This window comes from Choloepus didactylus, chromosome 5, assembly GCF_015220235.1.
Source record: "Choloepus didactylus isolate mChoDid1 chromosome 5, mChoDid1.pri, whole genome shotgun sequence".
Lineage (NCBI taxonomy): Eukaryota > Metazoa > Chordata > Mammalia > Pilosa > Megalonychidae > Choloepus > Choloepus didactylus.
This window is the reverse complement of record NC_051311.1, coordinates 132,169,180-132,185,577: the sequence shown is the minus strand read 5'-3', so window position 1 is coordinate 132,185,577 and position 16,398 is coordinate 132,169,180. Positions and strand designations below refer to the sequence as shown.

At 43.4% G+C, this 16,398-nt stretch overlaps 1 protein-coding gene and 1 long non-coding RNA gene across 3 annotated transcripts in view; one reads left to right on the top strand and one right to left on the bottom strand.

The window, feature by feature from the left end:
- Window positions 1–767: 767 nt before the first annotated feature.
- IL6 (interleukin 6) lies at window positions 768–4,937 on the bottom strand. Its single transcript, XM_037836881.1, has 5 exons — window positions 4,881–4,937; window positions 4,522–4,712; window positions 3,392–3,505; window positions 2,543–2,686; window positions 768–1,289 (listed from the first exon to the last, which is right to left on the bottom strand). Exons 1-5 carry the CDS (start codon window positions 4,897–4,899, stop codon window positions 1,128–1,130), a joined length of 630 nt encoding a protein of 209 aa, XP_037692809.1. The 5' UTR covers window positions 4,900–4,937; the 3' UTR covers window positions 768–1,127.
- LOC119534479 overlaps window positions 3,334–16,398 on the top strand; it is a 103,670-nt gene continuing 90,605 nt past the window's right edge. For both annotated transcript variants that reach the window (XR_005217030.1, XR_005217031.1), the window contains exons 1-2: window positions 3,334–3,448; window positions 9,580–9,731. This is a non-coding gene — a long non-coding RNA (uncharacterized LOC119534479). The remainder of the gene's footprint in view (window positions 3,449–9,579; window positions 9,732–16,398) is intronic.

The window sequence follows — 16,398 nt, the reverse complement described above, 5'->3', positions numbered from 1 at the left end:
TTAAACCATCTTTTCCTCTTCATCTGGGTTCTGTTTGACTTTATTAGCTGCGCTGAGCAAGGAACCCGTATTTGGGAAGTGCCCCTTCTTCAATGCAAAGATGAATATCATATTGTCTGCTTTCTTGAGGAGCCTACACGTTGGCTGGAAAGAAAAACCCACAAATTTTAAGATGTGAAACAATGCGATAGGTGCTGTGACAGATGGGTATGTACAGTCTTTAAGGAACCCAGAGGAGGGAGGCCAAACTTCAGTTATTACTGGGAAATTTGCACATCACTATGTCTTTTACACGTTTGCATGGTCTCGAAGTCTTTTGATTGCATCTTTATTCATTCCCTGTATTAATATGACTTGTGACATTATCCATCATCTCTCAGTTCTCTGGGAGGTGGTGGGGCCTAAAGGTTAAGAGCAGGGGGACTGGAGGCATGTTACTGGGTTTCAAATCAGGCTGTCATGTAACTTTCCCGCTGGGTGACTTATCAAATCATGTACACCCCGCCTCTCCCACGTTGGTAAAAGAGTTGCTAGTACCAGGATTAAAAATGACAGATGCAATGCACTTAGCTTGGTGTGTGACGTGTGGTAGCTGCTCAACTCTATCTTTTTCTAGGTGATTCTAGCTTTTTTATTTTGGTGGTGGGGACAACTTATTTATATTATGCTTCACAGAACACACAAGCTTGGCTGCTGCTATTTGTAAAAAGGTGATTTTATTGGTATAAAAACAATTTAAACATTACATAAATACAATATAAATATTCCTTTAAAAAATACGTATAAGTTAGGGATTTATTTGAGGTAAGCCTACACATTCCATGAAATGATTTGGCTCTGAAACAATGATATTTGACTTGCATAGCCATTTTATGTTAATATTTCAAAACTAATACATAAAATATTTCAAGTGGCACTTCATAAAAATATAAATATCCCTTATATAAATTAACTCAACTTCACATAGTTAAATATCAATAAATTAAAAATAATTAAAATAGTGTCCTAATGCTCATACTTTTAGTTCTCCATAGAGAACAACATAAGTTATGTGCCCAATGGACAGGTTTCTGACCAGAGGAAGGAATGCCCCAGAATTAACACTGATTTTTAGATGCTCGGGCTACTTAATTCCGAACAGCCCTCAGACTGGACTCCATGAATTTCTCAAGGCTTTGCAGGATGAGGTGAGCAGTTGTATTCTTCAGCCAGTCGGTCTGTGGCTGCTTAGTCAGCAGGGTGGCATCTGCGCTTGGGTCAGGGGTGGTTACTTTATCTGGATTCTTAATCTGAAGGGAAAAGAAAGCAAAAGGGATTGTTTAAATATTGAAGGCATTCTTTGCGGTGGAGGGATGCTCTAAGTTGTGGAGTGAATGAGACTGATGGGGCCGCCTGCCCCGACTCTCTCCCAGATGGAGTGAGGGGCTTCTCCACAGAGCCCACCACCCTGCAGGAGCCCCCACATAGCAATTGAGTTAGGGTGATCTCTGTGCTGCTCTGTCTCCCTGTAGGCCATAAGCATCTTGAGGGTAGTAATGGTATCTTGTTTATCTTCTATTCCTTTTTTTGAAACAGTGCCTGACATCTAGTTAGAATTCAATAGATGTTTTTTGACAGAATAAGTATGGAGAACCTACAATAAAGGCATTTGGTGGATTCTTTAGAGGTCTAACACTTTTCTCTGGTTTCCCTTTCTCCCATCCATCTAATATCTATTGAGAGTTCCTGCAGAGCCAGTGAACTGTGAACTCATCAGTGATGTAAAGAGGACAGGGAAATGCCTTTCCACAGACCCACAGAACATGGGGATAAGTAACTTGTTGGAGGCCTTCCACCTCAACGTGTGGTCCTAGAGGGGCAGTGTCACCTGGGAGCTTGTTAGAAATTTGAATCACAGACTACACCCAGACTACAGAGTCAGACACTGCATTATAACAAGATCCCCAGGAGATTCGCATACACATGAAAATGTAAGAAGTTCTGGTTTAGAGCAAACAGCCAGTGATGGCACAGGCTGGATTGGCTCATTCACACCTTGTGCAGCCAACTCTCCATTATCTGGAATTTGAATAACTAGCCACCTCCTCTACTACACTTCACCTTTGGGCCATTTCTCTGCAATAACTCTCCTGTTAATAAGTAAGGAAAATTAGTTGAAACTACCAGGATGACAGGAATGTCACTTGACAATAATTAAATTATTAAAATAATTTTTTATGCTCTCTGTTCTTAGTTACTATGGACCACTGAGTATGGCTGGATGTACCTTCTTCTGCCTCAACAAATTTTTTTTTTAATTTCTTAAACTTTTAGATATTGATGTTAAAAGCTATCTTATTTAATGTAGTTTTAAATAGAGTTATGGATGCCCTTTGTAGAAGAGAGAAAACAAAAGTTTTAGCAATCAGGAGATATTTCCTGGGTCCTTCTATTTCCAAGTAGCTATCTTTTTTGACTCAGCATTGCATCCCCAAGTTCTCTAGTTTGCTTCCTTTAAGCCTCTTTTCCTCCATGTCAAGTGAGGGGGCAAGGAGACACTCACCTTTTGCTTCAGGATTTCGACTAGGGCTTTGATAGCCATCTGCACAACGTCAACCTTTTCCTTATAACCCTCAAAATTCTTCAGGTACTCCAGGGAGTTCTGAAACTCCAAAAGACCAGTGGTGATTCTCATCAGGCAAGTTTCCTAAGAGGGAAGATGGTGGAAAATGGTTGTTGCAAGGAAGACATCAATTTTAAAAGTTAAAATTGGTATAATTTAGCAATTTCTCCCTCTATCCTTCCAAGGAACTTCAAATACTCCTTAGGCATCATGTTTTGGGACACAGGACAGCATCAGCTGCTCCGTTTAAAATATCTGGACAATCAACGCACCACAATCAATTTTACTCAAACAGATGCTAGAATGTGGCAACAGGGTCCCTTGTCTAATTCTTCTCTTGATGCCCTTCCCTGTGGCTGCCTTCCTGTCCTTGTCAGTGTTGGACTGAAACCACATCTTGTGGAATAATCAGAAGTCAGTGCAGGCTACCTCAGTGTTTAGAAGGAAAAAGGTGTGGAGAACGGCCTCAGCAGGGGCAGCCAAAGAGGAGAAAGGTCACCCGGCCACCTTACCCAGGACTAACCAGCTAAACATGGTGGGGTTTCACTCTTAACATTCCACAGATTTGAAAACCCCCACGCAGAGGGGCCATTTCTAACCATAACTGTCTGCAGAGAAGTTGCATTTAAAAAACCTTCAAATTGTCTTCCTCATGAAATCTATATAATATACTTAACATCATCCCCCTTCTCTGTTGCCTGTGTGTATCTATCTTTACACAGGCCCTGCAAGCAAGAGGGAGAACTTTTCCCCAAGCAACAGCTGAGAGTGAATGTGATGAGTTTGCACCTGATTGAAGCCAAGTTGGAAGCATCCGTCTTTTCCTGACATGGTTGGAAGGTTCAGGTTGTTTTCTGCCAGTGCCTCGGGTGTTTTCCCACACTTGCCGTATTTGTCACATATCTGAGAAGGAAAAGCAGAATGTTTATCATACAAGTGCCCCTAAGACAAACGCCACTAGAGGGCCGATTCAAGTTCTACCACATCTAAGAAGTTCTCTAAGAAAAATGAGGTCACAAACACATAGGCATCCCAGCAAACAAGGTACAGAAGAGCTGGGTACACTTGGGTTTGACTCCAGGCTCACCTGTGACTTCAGGCTTGTTATTTATCGAGTCCCAGTTTCCTTATCTCCAAATTAGGGGAAAATTAAACACATCTTTTCCAAGTTTGTTGCAAGGATTGGACATAATATCTATAGAAAGCTGCTCAGCACATAGTAGGTACTTAATAAATGAGCTCAATTTTGATGAAAAGGGGGTGAATATAATTGGAGCCAGCTGGAATGACCTGTGAGCTCATCTAGTCCACTGACAGAATTTTACAGATGGGGCTCAGAGCTGGGAGATTTGCCCAAAATCACAAAGTTGGGAACTAGCATCCTGGCTCCCAGTCCCCTTTCCTGTATTCTTTCTTTGTTACCACACAGAGCAACCTGGGGGCTGCTTTAACCTACTTACGATTTTGCCTGGAATGACTTTGGAAGTCCTAAACACTGAGCTTGCAAAACCTAAAAGTACTGCACCTGCCCTGAGAAGCTGAACCTTCATTTCAGGTGGTACTTTTCTAATCTTCCCAAAGTGCAAGGGACAGAAAGAAGGCTGACAGATCTTATTTTTGGCTAGGGAAAAGAGAGCCTTGAGAAGCCACGATCTCTGTTCATGCCAAATGTGGTGCTGGGAATGGGCCAGGGGGGCATGGATTCCAGCTCAGTTTTGCATTTTCCAGGAAGGAAAGTTAACATCCTGAAATCAGCAGCAGAGGACAAACACAGAGTACACTCTGCCCCTTTGGCCTCAAATCTAAACCATCCCAGAACCCAGCAAAGACCTCCCAGGGCAGGAGCCCCTGTCTGCATCCAGGGGCAAGGAGAGTGAATGCCCCATATGGGCCCTTCAACACCAATCAAGGCTACCCACCTCCTTTTTCAATTCAGAGATTTTGCCGAGAATGTACTTAATAAGTTCTTCCGCTTTGTGTGGAGAGGTGAGTGGTGGTCTATTTGGAGTGGCATCGTCTTTGGAATCTTCTCCCAGCTGGGTTGGGGTGGGGAAAGCAGTAGCCATCACCAGGAGCAGCCCCAGGGAGAAGACAACTTGGCTGAGGGTGCCTGTGTGGAGGGAAGGGAGCGGCGAGTGAGCCGGCTGCACGGTTGGGGGAGCTGTGCAGCTGGCTGCTGGCGACCCGCCAGCCCTCACCACCGGACACGCACACACACTCCTTCACCCAGGCGCTCGGCAGCCACTCAGCCTCAGGGCTTGGGATTTCCTTCACTTACTTGTGGAGAGGGAGTTCATAGTTCGGTTCCTGGAGGGCAGCTAGAGCTCTGGTTCCTGGTGGGCTCGAGGGCAGAATGAGCCTCAGACATCCCCAGTCTCATATTTATTGGGGCTTGAGACTCTAATATTGAGACTCATGGGAAAATCCCACATTTGATAAATCTTTGTTCGAGGTGGGGGTGGGGCCAGAGCGGGTGGGGCTGATTGGAAACCTTATTAAGATTGTGCAAAATGTGACGTCCTTTTAGCATCACAGGAATCACTACTGGGGGGAAAGTGCTACTTAGGTCATCGTTGAGGCTAGCCCCAGAAGCAGGATCTCTCTGCCTTTACTTTCTTTTCTTTTCCTTTTTTTTAAGTGACTCAGCACTTGGCATCTCTTGAGAAAGCAAGTAAAGCTTCAGGCATGCACGAATTATTACAAGGGGGGAAAAATAGCTAAAGCTGACTATGATTTTTTAAAACTCTAAAACTTCAATTATCAGATTAATAGGGTAGATTCAGTATTCCAGTTTATTTGTATCTGAAAAAAGCCTAAGATATTCTGAACTGAGCTTCCTCAGAACATACCACACAGCCCATCAGCCTGGGGTTACAAATATGATATTACCAGTTATCTGCTATAGTTTTCTTCCCCTGGCCCTCACCATGACCAGCTGTTGCAGAACTCTCTGGTGGCCCTCAAATCTCATGCAGTTATTGCTAAGAGTCTCCAGGTGCACACTTAAATGATTGCATCTGCCAGTTTCTTCCTTACCTACTTTAGCCCACCTGGGTGACGTCCACTACGGCTCTGCTCTCGCCCTAGTGGACCCTTAGGGATCCTCCCCGTTGGAAACTTAGAGATCAAAGTCAAGGGGGTTCTCTTGCACTGTCACCACTGCCGCCTGGGCCTCTCCGCCAGTGCCCACAACCCTGCCATCCTGCTCTTGCTGGACACCCAGGGAGGTGGCCGGGCGGTGCTGGGTCAGCTGGAGCCCTCAAAGTAAGGAAGCTCGCTTGGTTCCAGGCTGAAATGGGGAGAACGCTACTCACCTCTTTAATAGGGATGTCAAAGGAGGAGCTTGTGGCAACCTTTGGAGTTTGTGGTCACAGCTCCCTCTCTCCTTGTTTGAGTTGATTTGAATCCGAAGGTGGCTAATGCAAACACTGCTCTGAGCTCTGAATCACGCTTCCCCTCCAATGCCTGAGGCTTCGCTTTTGGGTCGAGCTTTTACAGACTCCCTCTGCGCTTAGGATGACGTCTCTTGCAGGAGGGTCCTTGGTCTCATGCAAATGGACTGCACATGGCCACAGGACCCATTTCTCAGACCACACTGACAGCTTTGAGGGTTGCTGGCTCCAGACTGAAACCGGGACCTTTGTGTTTCACCAAAAAAATGTATTTACAAAACACGGTGTTAACATCACAATCGGATTCTTTGTTTTGGAAAAGCGGACTCTTCAGGATTGCTAAAACAACCACTTCTGCTGGGTAGGACATTTAAAAGATGAGTAGATTTACAGAAGTTTTGTTTTGCACACAACATTTCAGGACATGTCTGTTGGGGAAAGTGAGGTCATCCATTCTTTTACTGACATTCTAAACAGAGAAACTGCCGTCAGTTCTCTGGTGCTAGCTGGGTTTTTACTTTGAAAATGAAAATGGAGGCGGATGGCTGGATGGTTTCATTTTTAGTGCTCTTTGGTCTTGAGCGACTTGGCTGCTCTGGGTCTGAGTTCTCTCTCAGGCACTGAATGAAGCCCCCTCTCCCAGCACCCCCTGTGATGTGCCATGATAGGCCTCTGTGGTTTTCCCCAAATATGTATTTTTTTCAAAATACAGTTCAGTAAATTTCAAATACTTGAACAGTGTGGCTGAACAACGACACCCAGATTTGTCTTTTCAATTAAAAGTGTTTTTTTAATAGGAAGTACATGTACAGGATAAAAGGTTCAAACAGGACATCAGGGCACACAGGGAAAAGTAAGTCTCCCTTGTTTCCCAGTTCTTTTCCCCAGAGGTAGTGCCTAACCCTCTGGGCCAAGTAAATTCTCTGTTACTCTTACCTGGGCTTTCTCAGCTACCCAGGTCCTTGCCTCTGTATTTACAGTATTGGTTTATATATGTGTATACACACACACCCTAACTTCTAATTGTCTGGATGCATCTGTACATTTCTACATGGGAAGGCACATGTGGATCACAGGCTTTGAGTCACGCAGCTTGGGTCAAAGCCCAGCTCTGCCACTTGCTAGCTGGGTGACCCTGGCTAAGTTACCACAAGGATCCTTGCTCTTGTTTGCTCATCTGTAAAACTTGGATAATAATAGTTCTCTCCTTATTAGGGCTGTTGTGAAGACTGAATGAGATAAAGTATGAAAAATCCCTGCTGCACAGTAATCACGCAATAAGTGTTAGCTTCTTTTGGCTCCCAGTCCATCAGTTCACTCGGCATCTTGTCTCGGAAGGAACTGGGAATGAGTCAGTGATCAGCAGGTCTCCCAATTATTTATCCCCTGAAGAAATGAAATTTTATGTTTTGTTGAAAAAAAAATGGCACAAAGTGAAAAGCGAAAAAGAAAACATGACTTCACTTCTTTTTGGAGAACATTAAGATCTCCAAACCAGGTCCCTCAATTTAGATCATTAGTGCAGCCTATGTCTTTCTCCTAGACTTTCTCCAGTCCCTTCTGCTGAGCATTTTAATATCAGAAGTCAGCAGCCTTCCCTGTGCATGGACTTATTATTATTCAGACTGCTGAGAGTGGCTCTCAGGTTATTCTCCTTCCAGGGCAAGGAGACCTGGCTGAACCCCGGACCTTGTGTCTCTGGCAGCCAGAAAAAGGACAGTTGTGTGTCGGTGGGACTGTGTGTATGTGAGAGGGTCGGGACACTGCCACCTAGCATGGCCCTTTCTCAGCCTCAGTGCCTTTGGTTGGCATTGCTTGTGGGAGAAATGGATTCTCTCTAGTCCTGAAGCTGTAATTCCACCATTGGAGCTTCCTTCCTTTAGATCTCAATTGGGCTTCCACTTGGAGAGCACATCCTTCTTATTTTAGTATGCACTGATGACCAGGAAAGGCTGTGTTGTCAGCCTTTATTAATTCACACCTTAATTGCCAGATTGTACCATCACTGATTTGAAATGACTGCCAGCTGAGACCAAGATGAGCAGGACAAATGGGAACACCTGGGGAGGAAGACGGGCGCCCAAGGCAGCTTTACTTCCTTTGCCACCTTATCTAGGGCCAGCTGGTCCTGTCGGTCCCTCAGAATTATGGCCCATGCCTGCTCCCCTTCATTGGTGGAGTCCAGTTCAGATGGTCTCTTATACAATCTAGGTGAAGGGAAGAACCAACTTCGCTTTGGTAGTTAAGCTCTAGGGAGGAAAAGGTGTTCTCCACATCTCGCAAGTTAAGCGTGGTGTTGTGCCTTCTGCATTCTGTGGGATGGGGTTGGGTAGGTCTGTAATTTAATAGGAGGGAGTATCCCAAAGAAAAAAAAGGGAAGTCACTGGGTACTAGGGAACTTGCAGTTGCTGTCAGAATATAGTTTCACTTGTCACTGTGTCTTAAGAAGTTTGCAGACTGAAACAGTGGATGATTTAATTGCTCCTTCCAGGATTGACACCTTCTATGCAGATACCAGGCCTGCAAGGCTCTGGGAAATGCCTCTTCTTTAGGGAAAATGGTGGTATTGCTTGGAGAGAGAAAATGAGGGACCTGTGGGATGCCTGCTTGGAAAGGGCTGGCTGGTCTTGGAGGGCAGCCAGGCCAGGAGATCAAAGCTCCTGAGAGTTCCCAGCCTGGCCCCATCTCAGTGCTGGTCCTCATAACCTCAGCTCTGAGGCCACCTTTGCTGTCCTACTGTCACTGTGGGCCACCTCTTAGCCTGGCCTCAGCTTTTCTGAGGAGGTGAGGGTGTTCTGAGCCTGGGCCCAGCTCTTCCCAGGCCAGAGAAGTGGCCCTGCTGTTTCTGATTCAAGACTGGGCAGGGAGGTCCTCCTTGTTTTGCCCTCCTGTGTTCTGCTATGTGCCAAGTTACCATCCCCTTGCTGAAGTGGAAAATCCCAGGCATCTTAGGAGGAAAGTGGTCTCTCCTGGTAGGGTGATGACTCCCCCTGCCCTGGATCCTCTCCCGCGACCGTGGCCCTTTTCTCCCGTTTCTAGGTGCCACAGCCTCAAGATGTTAATAGCTTACTGCTCTGAACCCGGTTTGCAGATGAGAAATTATCTTGCTGATTCCAAAGGAGCCCTATTTTCTCTGCACCCCCAGGGTTGGGGAGGTCCCTGAGGCTGAGTTGCAGTGCTTTGCCTCTTCTCCATCTGTGGGGCAGGACTTCTATGTTGGTGGCAGCTGGTTCTGCTTTACTATTAGGAAAATTCAATTTGTCAGCTAGGAGCAATAAGTTAATTTATTCTCTGAAGAGTCATTTGAACCATCTTTGGTTCCTCCAAAGGTCTCAGTTCTCTTGAGTTCAGTGTCATAGGCAGAAACTAAGTATGCAAAAACATTGGCTGGTTCCCTCTACTCTTTTCTCTTAAAATTAAGGTACTAAGAACCCATTTACAGGCATCACATGGAAAGGCAAGACCAGGGGATTCTGTTGGCCTGGTTGTGATGTATTTCATCTCCCTTCCCTGCCCTTTTGGCCACTTGTTAAAAAGAATGTCTTAGTCCTCTGGACTTAGCCTTGTGTGTGCTCTTCTTTTCAGGCTGAATCCACGAAGGAAGGGACAATCTCTCTCATCTTCTTAATGGAATAATTCCCATGAAATGCTTTGGACTGTTGAGAGCTTGGTAATTCTGAGATATTGAGGTCTACCTTGACTGATTGAAACAATGTTACAGGAAAATCTAGATCCAGGTAAGAATGTCAGAGAATCACAGGTGATTGCTTCAAGCTATTGAATTCTACGATTATATCCTTGTGTATGTATATAGATGTGTGCTGCATGGGGCATAGTCCTTGACCACAGACATGCCATAGACATGGCCACAGGGGTGCAGCCCTCTCTGTGCAAGTACAGCCTCACATGCTTAGGTCCGCCGTGAAGCCTGGGCTGGTTTGCTGCTGGTGCTTTGGCCTCCAGGCCCATGGCTCCCCCTGTGCTGTTGGGTCCCCACAGTGGTCTGTGGCTGAGCAGCAGGATTGTCACCCCCAGTGCTCTGTGGGGTGACTGCTCTATATCCCCTATCCTGGAGGCCATGTTTCTTATGGGATGAGATGGTGGGGGCAGGAAGGAAGGCATGGCCTACTATACCAGTCAGTTTGGCACATGATTAGGATGTGTAGAAACTCTTCTCTATACCCTGAATTTGAAATTGTCTTTTGTGATACACAATGAGGCTTTTCCTAGGAGGTTTGTTTGGGCGCTTGCCACTTAAGCTTTTGCAGCTGGCTCCCTGAGATTCTTTCATCTTCCTGGGACAACCAACAGAGAGGCCTTCATATATACTCCTTTCTCTGTGTTGTTCATTCACCGTGGCCTCAGGAAAGCTGTTGAAGACACTAGATGTGTAGTCTGGAGCAAGTCAGGTGTCAGTGGGAGATTTGGGTGCTAGGTTATTTTGGTCTGGCATTGTGTGACCACTCTGCTGGGCCAAGCTTGTTAAGGCCTCCTGGCCTCCTTGACTGCAAGATTCAGAAGGAGTTGGGGCTTTACGTTGCCAGCAAAAACTTTTGGCTGAATATAGGGTTTCCCTGAATTAGGCTGGTCTTTTCTCTGCATTGCCGAATCTTTGGTTTCTTGTGTTTTACAAGTGTAGCTGTTAGCAGATATGAGCGCTGAGATGACTAACTAGTGGATTTTGAGCAGGGTACTCTCCCATCTCAGGGCTCCATTTCCTCCTTTGTAACATGAGACAGGCAGAGAGGTGCGCTCTAAATTCCCTCCCAGCTGGAGCCTTTTGTGGTTCTGTGATTCCATGGATCTTCATTGGCTATGGTAATAGTCCAGTGCCTACTCTTGATGGAACTAGAGGACCAGGAGAGTCTATACTGAGAAATAGTTCCTGAAAGTCCAAAAGTCATTCCAAAGAGCAGTTTGTAGACCTGTTGTGGCAGGTTAAGTTGCCATCTAATTTGACCTGCCGAGGATCTTGGTGCCCTTGGGGCAGGCCAAACCGGTTCAGAAGGGCCAGAACCCAGACATAGCAATGCAAGGAGGTAGCAGATTTCTTGGTTATTGTACAAGCACAAACAGATTAATATTCAAAATTAAATGTTTTTAACTTAAAAATTATGCAAGTAATACATGTTCAATGAAGAAAATGGGTAAAAATAGAGAAAAGCTAAAAGGAAAAAAGCACTTTTGCCAAATGATCTTATTACCTGGAGGTAATCATTGTTATCATTATGGTGTAATCATTCTAGTTATTTTTCTATATGGCTAAGCATCTATAAATGTATAGGAAATAGGAAAACAGTATATATAGTGTTTTATAACCTGCTTTTCTTTTTTATATTTCTTTTTATGCAAAAAATTCTGAGTAATTATCTGAGTAGTGGTGATGTAAATAATGGCTATAGATGTACAGTCAGAGTTCAGAAGGGAAACATCGAGTGAGGTTTATAGATGACTTGCATATACACATTATTCACTTTATAAGGTACAGAGAAAAGTTCACATCATTTTTTTTATTAGAAAAGTTGTAGTTTTATAGAAAAATCATATAGAAAATACAAAGTCCCCATAAACCCCCAATTATTGACACCTTATATTGGTGTAGTACATTTATCACAATTGATGAAAGAATATTTTTACAATTGTATCATTAACTATAGTCTATGGTTTATGTTAGAGTTCCCTGTTTGTATTATATAGTCCTATTTTCTTAAAATTTTTATTCTAATAACATATATATAACCTAAAATTTCCCCTTTTAACCACATTCAAATACATAATTCAATGCTGTTAATTATGTTCATAATGTTGTGCTACCATCACCACCATCCATTCCCAAAACTTTTCTATCACTCCAAACAGAAACTGTAAAATTTAAACATTAGAGTTCATATTTTTTAATGCAATTTTATTGAGATATAATCACACAACATACAACCATCCAAAGTGCACAATCAGCTGCCCACAGCACTGTCACACAGCCATGCCTCTATCACCACAATCAAACCCCAAACATTTTCACCACTCCAAAAAATGAAATAAAAATTAAAATAAAAAAAGGAACATCCAAAACATCCCATTCCCTCCTCCCCCAACTGTTCATTTACTTTTTTTAAATACAGTTTAACTGCAATATATTCACACACCCTACAGTCATCCACAGTGTACAATCAGCTATTCACAGCACTACCATACAGCTGCGCATCCATCACTGGAATCAACCTTCCAACTTTTTCCCCAAGGAAAAGTTCATATCTTAATGTGGATAAGGTGCATTTGAAACAAATCACTAGTTTCCCTGGGGGTTAATTTATCAGTTGTTCATGGAGTACAAAATCTCCATATTGGCATCTTGTGTTGATTGTTTGATATCATGTAAATGGAAGTTGAAGTTCGACTGAGCCTTGCTTTTCAGCTGGTTCTGGTAATTTGACATAGCTAAGCTCTGGTCAGAACTCCGAGTGGCGTGGGTAGCGTGTTGCTCCTCAGTGGCGGCAGGACAGACAGGCATCTGTCATGAGTGATGACATCATATCTCTCCGCATCTTGCGTGCCTCATTTCCTCTAGTACCTTGAAATTCCTTATTGGGGCTGGTTTACAAAGCCAAAAACAAAACAAAACAAAAAAAGCCGTACATCTTGATAAGGAGTGTGTGGTCTTATGACATTTCTCTTCCTTCCACCATCAGTTCTGGTCATGTCTCCCTGAGGTGACCTGTCCCCGGTGTGATTGTGTTGATTGTGCAGGAGAAACGGCATTTCTGATGGGAGCTGAAGCTACACCATCTGCAAAGCAGACACCCGTCCTTGAGGATGGTCCGGGAGGTGTTTGGGGGAGAGGTGGACAGCCTTGGGGACACTGAGATGTGGGAATGGGCAGCTACTGGGCTATTTCAGCACTTTTTTCATCTCTAGATAGTTTTAAAAACATAATCCGAAACACTACTTGGGATAGTTTGGATGTACTGTGATATCCCAGGAGGTCTGCTGGCCCTTGGATTCTATAACTGTGTTTTTTTGTTTTGTTTTGTTTTTTCCTTGTAAGATACTGGGAGTAATTGGAATAATCAGTCAGGCATTTGTTGAGCATTGGGTGCTGGACTAGATACTTTACACACATTAATTAATTAAACTTCACTCTGTTGGAAGTGGGTGTCATCATCTTCACTTTGTGGATGAGGAAGCTGAAGCTCAGAGAAGCTAGGTGATTTACCTCAGATCACACAGGCTCTTGGAATCAGGAAGAAGCTTGAGCAAAGTGTGGTGTTTGGAAGGAGAGGTAAAATGTAATGAGTATGTTAGGTGTGGGATTGCATAAAATACAGGATGCCCCAATGAATTTGAATTTCAGATAAACAATAAATAATTTTTTAGTATAATTATGTTCCAAATCTTGCATGGGGCATACTTACAATAAAAAAAAAGTGTTTCCTGTTTAGCTCAAATTCAAATTTAAATGGGCGCCCTGTATTTTTATTTAAGTCTAGCTACTCTAGTTAGGTAGAGCCAGATTATGGGGAAGGAGGTTTTGCTGAAAGCTAGATGGAAGTAAAGAAAATAGGGAGCTAAGGAAGGTGGTTAGAGCAGAAGAGTGACATTATGAAAATATTTAATCTGAGAGAACATGAAGAAGACCCTGGAGGACTGGAGTCAGGGAAGTGGGCTTAGAGGCTGTTGCAGTCATCTTGACTTAGGACCAGGGTAGGGCCGAGGTAGGGAGGTATTGGAGCTGGCAGGCACAGGCTCAAGAGAGCCCGATTGTGCATATCTCTTTCCAACTCTGCATCACTGATTCCCATTGGTAGCTTGAAATCAGACATGGTGAGAGTATTTATACTACAGATATTGGCAAATATTACGAGTTAGATATTTCCCCCACCCTCATCCTGAGAGCTAGTTGTGAAACTTTCCAGCATACCCATCGGGCCCAAGGGAATGGAGAGATAATTTGAAGGCAAAATCAAGGGAATCCAGAGATTGGTTATTTTGTGGGTACTATTTGGGGAGTGCAGGAAAAGGATACATCAGAGATGTTAAAGACTATTTGATCTTCCCCCATTTCAAAGGCAATTGACCATAAAACTTCTTAAGGAGAGAGATTGTTCTCGTACATGCACACTGATTCTATGCCCCCAGATGAAAGATGCTACTTGTATAAACAGATGGGAACAGGCTACCAGCTGAGTTAGGGGGAGTGAGCATGAGCACAGGCCAAGCTTGTTCTACAGCAATAGATTTTGTAGGTTTTCCCCAGATAGATACTGGATCATTCCTTGGTGGATTAGGGTAGAGTCTGAGCCCAGCTCTTTTTTAGGCCATGGTCAAATTAGAGACTGAAGATTGGTCACTGTGAGGGAATTAGACCCAGCAAGGAGGCAGCCCAGGGGCTGACGGTACTGCTTTGTCATTGTCTTTTTCCCAACCAGAGTGGATGAATCAAGAGGCTGCTTTGGGGCCTGTGTTCTGAGTGGACAGGAAGAGTTCTCAGGGTCCCCAAAGGATTGCTTGTTCTTGGATCATAAGCTAAGCTCTTGACTGTACCAGAATCACAAGGAATCACTTCTCCTAATGTTGTTTTTGGCATTGTGTCTTAGTGTGCTGCGTCCTCCTTCTGATTCATTTCCATTACAGTTCAGTTGCATATTTCTAGGACATTGCATTAGGAAAACAAGCTGTCATTAAGTCTACCCCCTGCCTTCTTCTAACAGTACACACTGATGACAGGAACCTGGTTGGTACTGGCTGTGTTACAGCCAAACTTTAGTAAAGTATAAGACTTTACTGAAACTCCCTGGGAAACGTATTCCCATTACATGGCACAGCTCCCAGGCAGGTCACATGGGACTCTGTGCTACAATTTTTTTTCTCTCCGAAGGATGTCAGTCTTTCAGAACAGTTTCAGTGCAGGATAGAATCACATCTGTGACGTCTCTATAATCTGAACGTCCATCGAAACTCGGATCATTCCTTGATCCTCCGGGAAGTCTTCTCTGACCCATTTCCAGGAATAGTGAGAGGCTTCTCTGGCTCTCCTGCTGGTCATGTACTGCACTCATCTGTTTCCAGTTCAGTGCTGCAGTGGTACAGCCTTTGGACTTAACTGCCTGGGTTCAAACCCTTGTTCCACAATTTATAAGCTGTGGGCCACTGGGAAGATATTTTAAATCTGGGCTTCATTTTTTCTCATTTGTAAAATAGGGAGAACAAACGTACGTTACATCATACAGTTGTTGGAACCTGTGTAAATTGTTTCACCTGGCGTACAGTAGGGGCTCGATAAATGTTATCTATTATTATTATTTCTCTCTCTGCATTTAAGTGTTTTTTGAGGATTACATATTTCTAATCCCAACATAGAGCACAGAGCTGAACACCTGGTAGTTGCTCAGGGCTGATGAATGAATAAAAGGTAGGCTCTCTTTTTTATTGATGTGTTGAAAATTGGAAGTAAAAAACAACTTCACTCATCTGATTTTCATTGTATGCTTGTTTTTTAAAAGTCATGTAAAATATTAAGCTCACTTGACTTGCAAATTAGAAGCAAGGATTGTAATACTTTATTCAGCATTAAAAAAAATGTGTTTTCGTTCCATTCTTAGACAGTATGGTTTACTAGGAAAAGGATGGATTTCAGAGACAGAAAACTCGTTTTAAATGCCAGCTTCATCACCTACTGCTTGTGTGGCCGTGGGCAAGGGGCTTTGATTCCCTGTGCCCGAGTCTCCTCATTTGTAAACTGAGGCAAATAAAACTTACCTTCTGTAGTGATTGGGAGAATTAAATGAGATCACATACATGAAGCACAGTTATTTGTATATATTAGAGTGTCAGCAGATGCTAATTGTTTTGTTATTGCTATATTAGAAAGAGGTGGGGCAAGGATAAGAATAGAAGAGAAGGGAGAAAGAGAGACAAGGATTAAGATAGACAAAGCAAGAAGGGGAGAGACAGCTAAAAAAAAAACAAAAAAACCCAGAAACAGCGACAAAAAAAAAAAAAAAAGAAGAAGAAGAAGAAATAGTGTGGTCTGTATATTTCATTTTATTTTTAAATGCTTATATAAATGACACAAAATTCAAAGGGTGTCAGTGGCAATTAAGTCACTTCCACATGCCTGAGCCAATGAATTCAGCTTTGTAAAGGCAACTCTGCTACTGGTTTCTTGTGATTCCTTCTTGAAATACTCCATGTGTCTATAGGCATATTCATATTTCCCATGATTTACTTTTATTCTTTTACATAAATGGTGGCATACTAATTACACTGTCTATATTTTGCTTTCTTTGCTGAATGTGTTTGAGCAATCATCCTTTATCAGGAGGTTCAGGGCTGCCTTCTCCTCTCAACAATTGTATTCCGTTTCTTTAACCAGTCACCTATTGATGGAATTTTAGGTTGTTTCCAATC

What these genes read in the sequence shown, in the direction of transcription:
- IL6 (XM_037836881.1), bottom strand. An exon ending in TCTCTGAATTGAAAAAGGAG is followed by an intron (nt 3,506 to 4,521) that starts GTGGGTAGCCTT and finishes TTTCCTTCTCAG; the next exon opens with ATATGTGACAAATACGGCAA. An exon ending in TCCAACTTGGCTTCAATCAG is followed by an intron (nt 2,687 to 3,391) that starts GTGCAAACTCAT and finishes CTTCCCTCTTAG; the next exon opens with GAAACTTGCCTGATGAGAAT.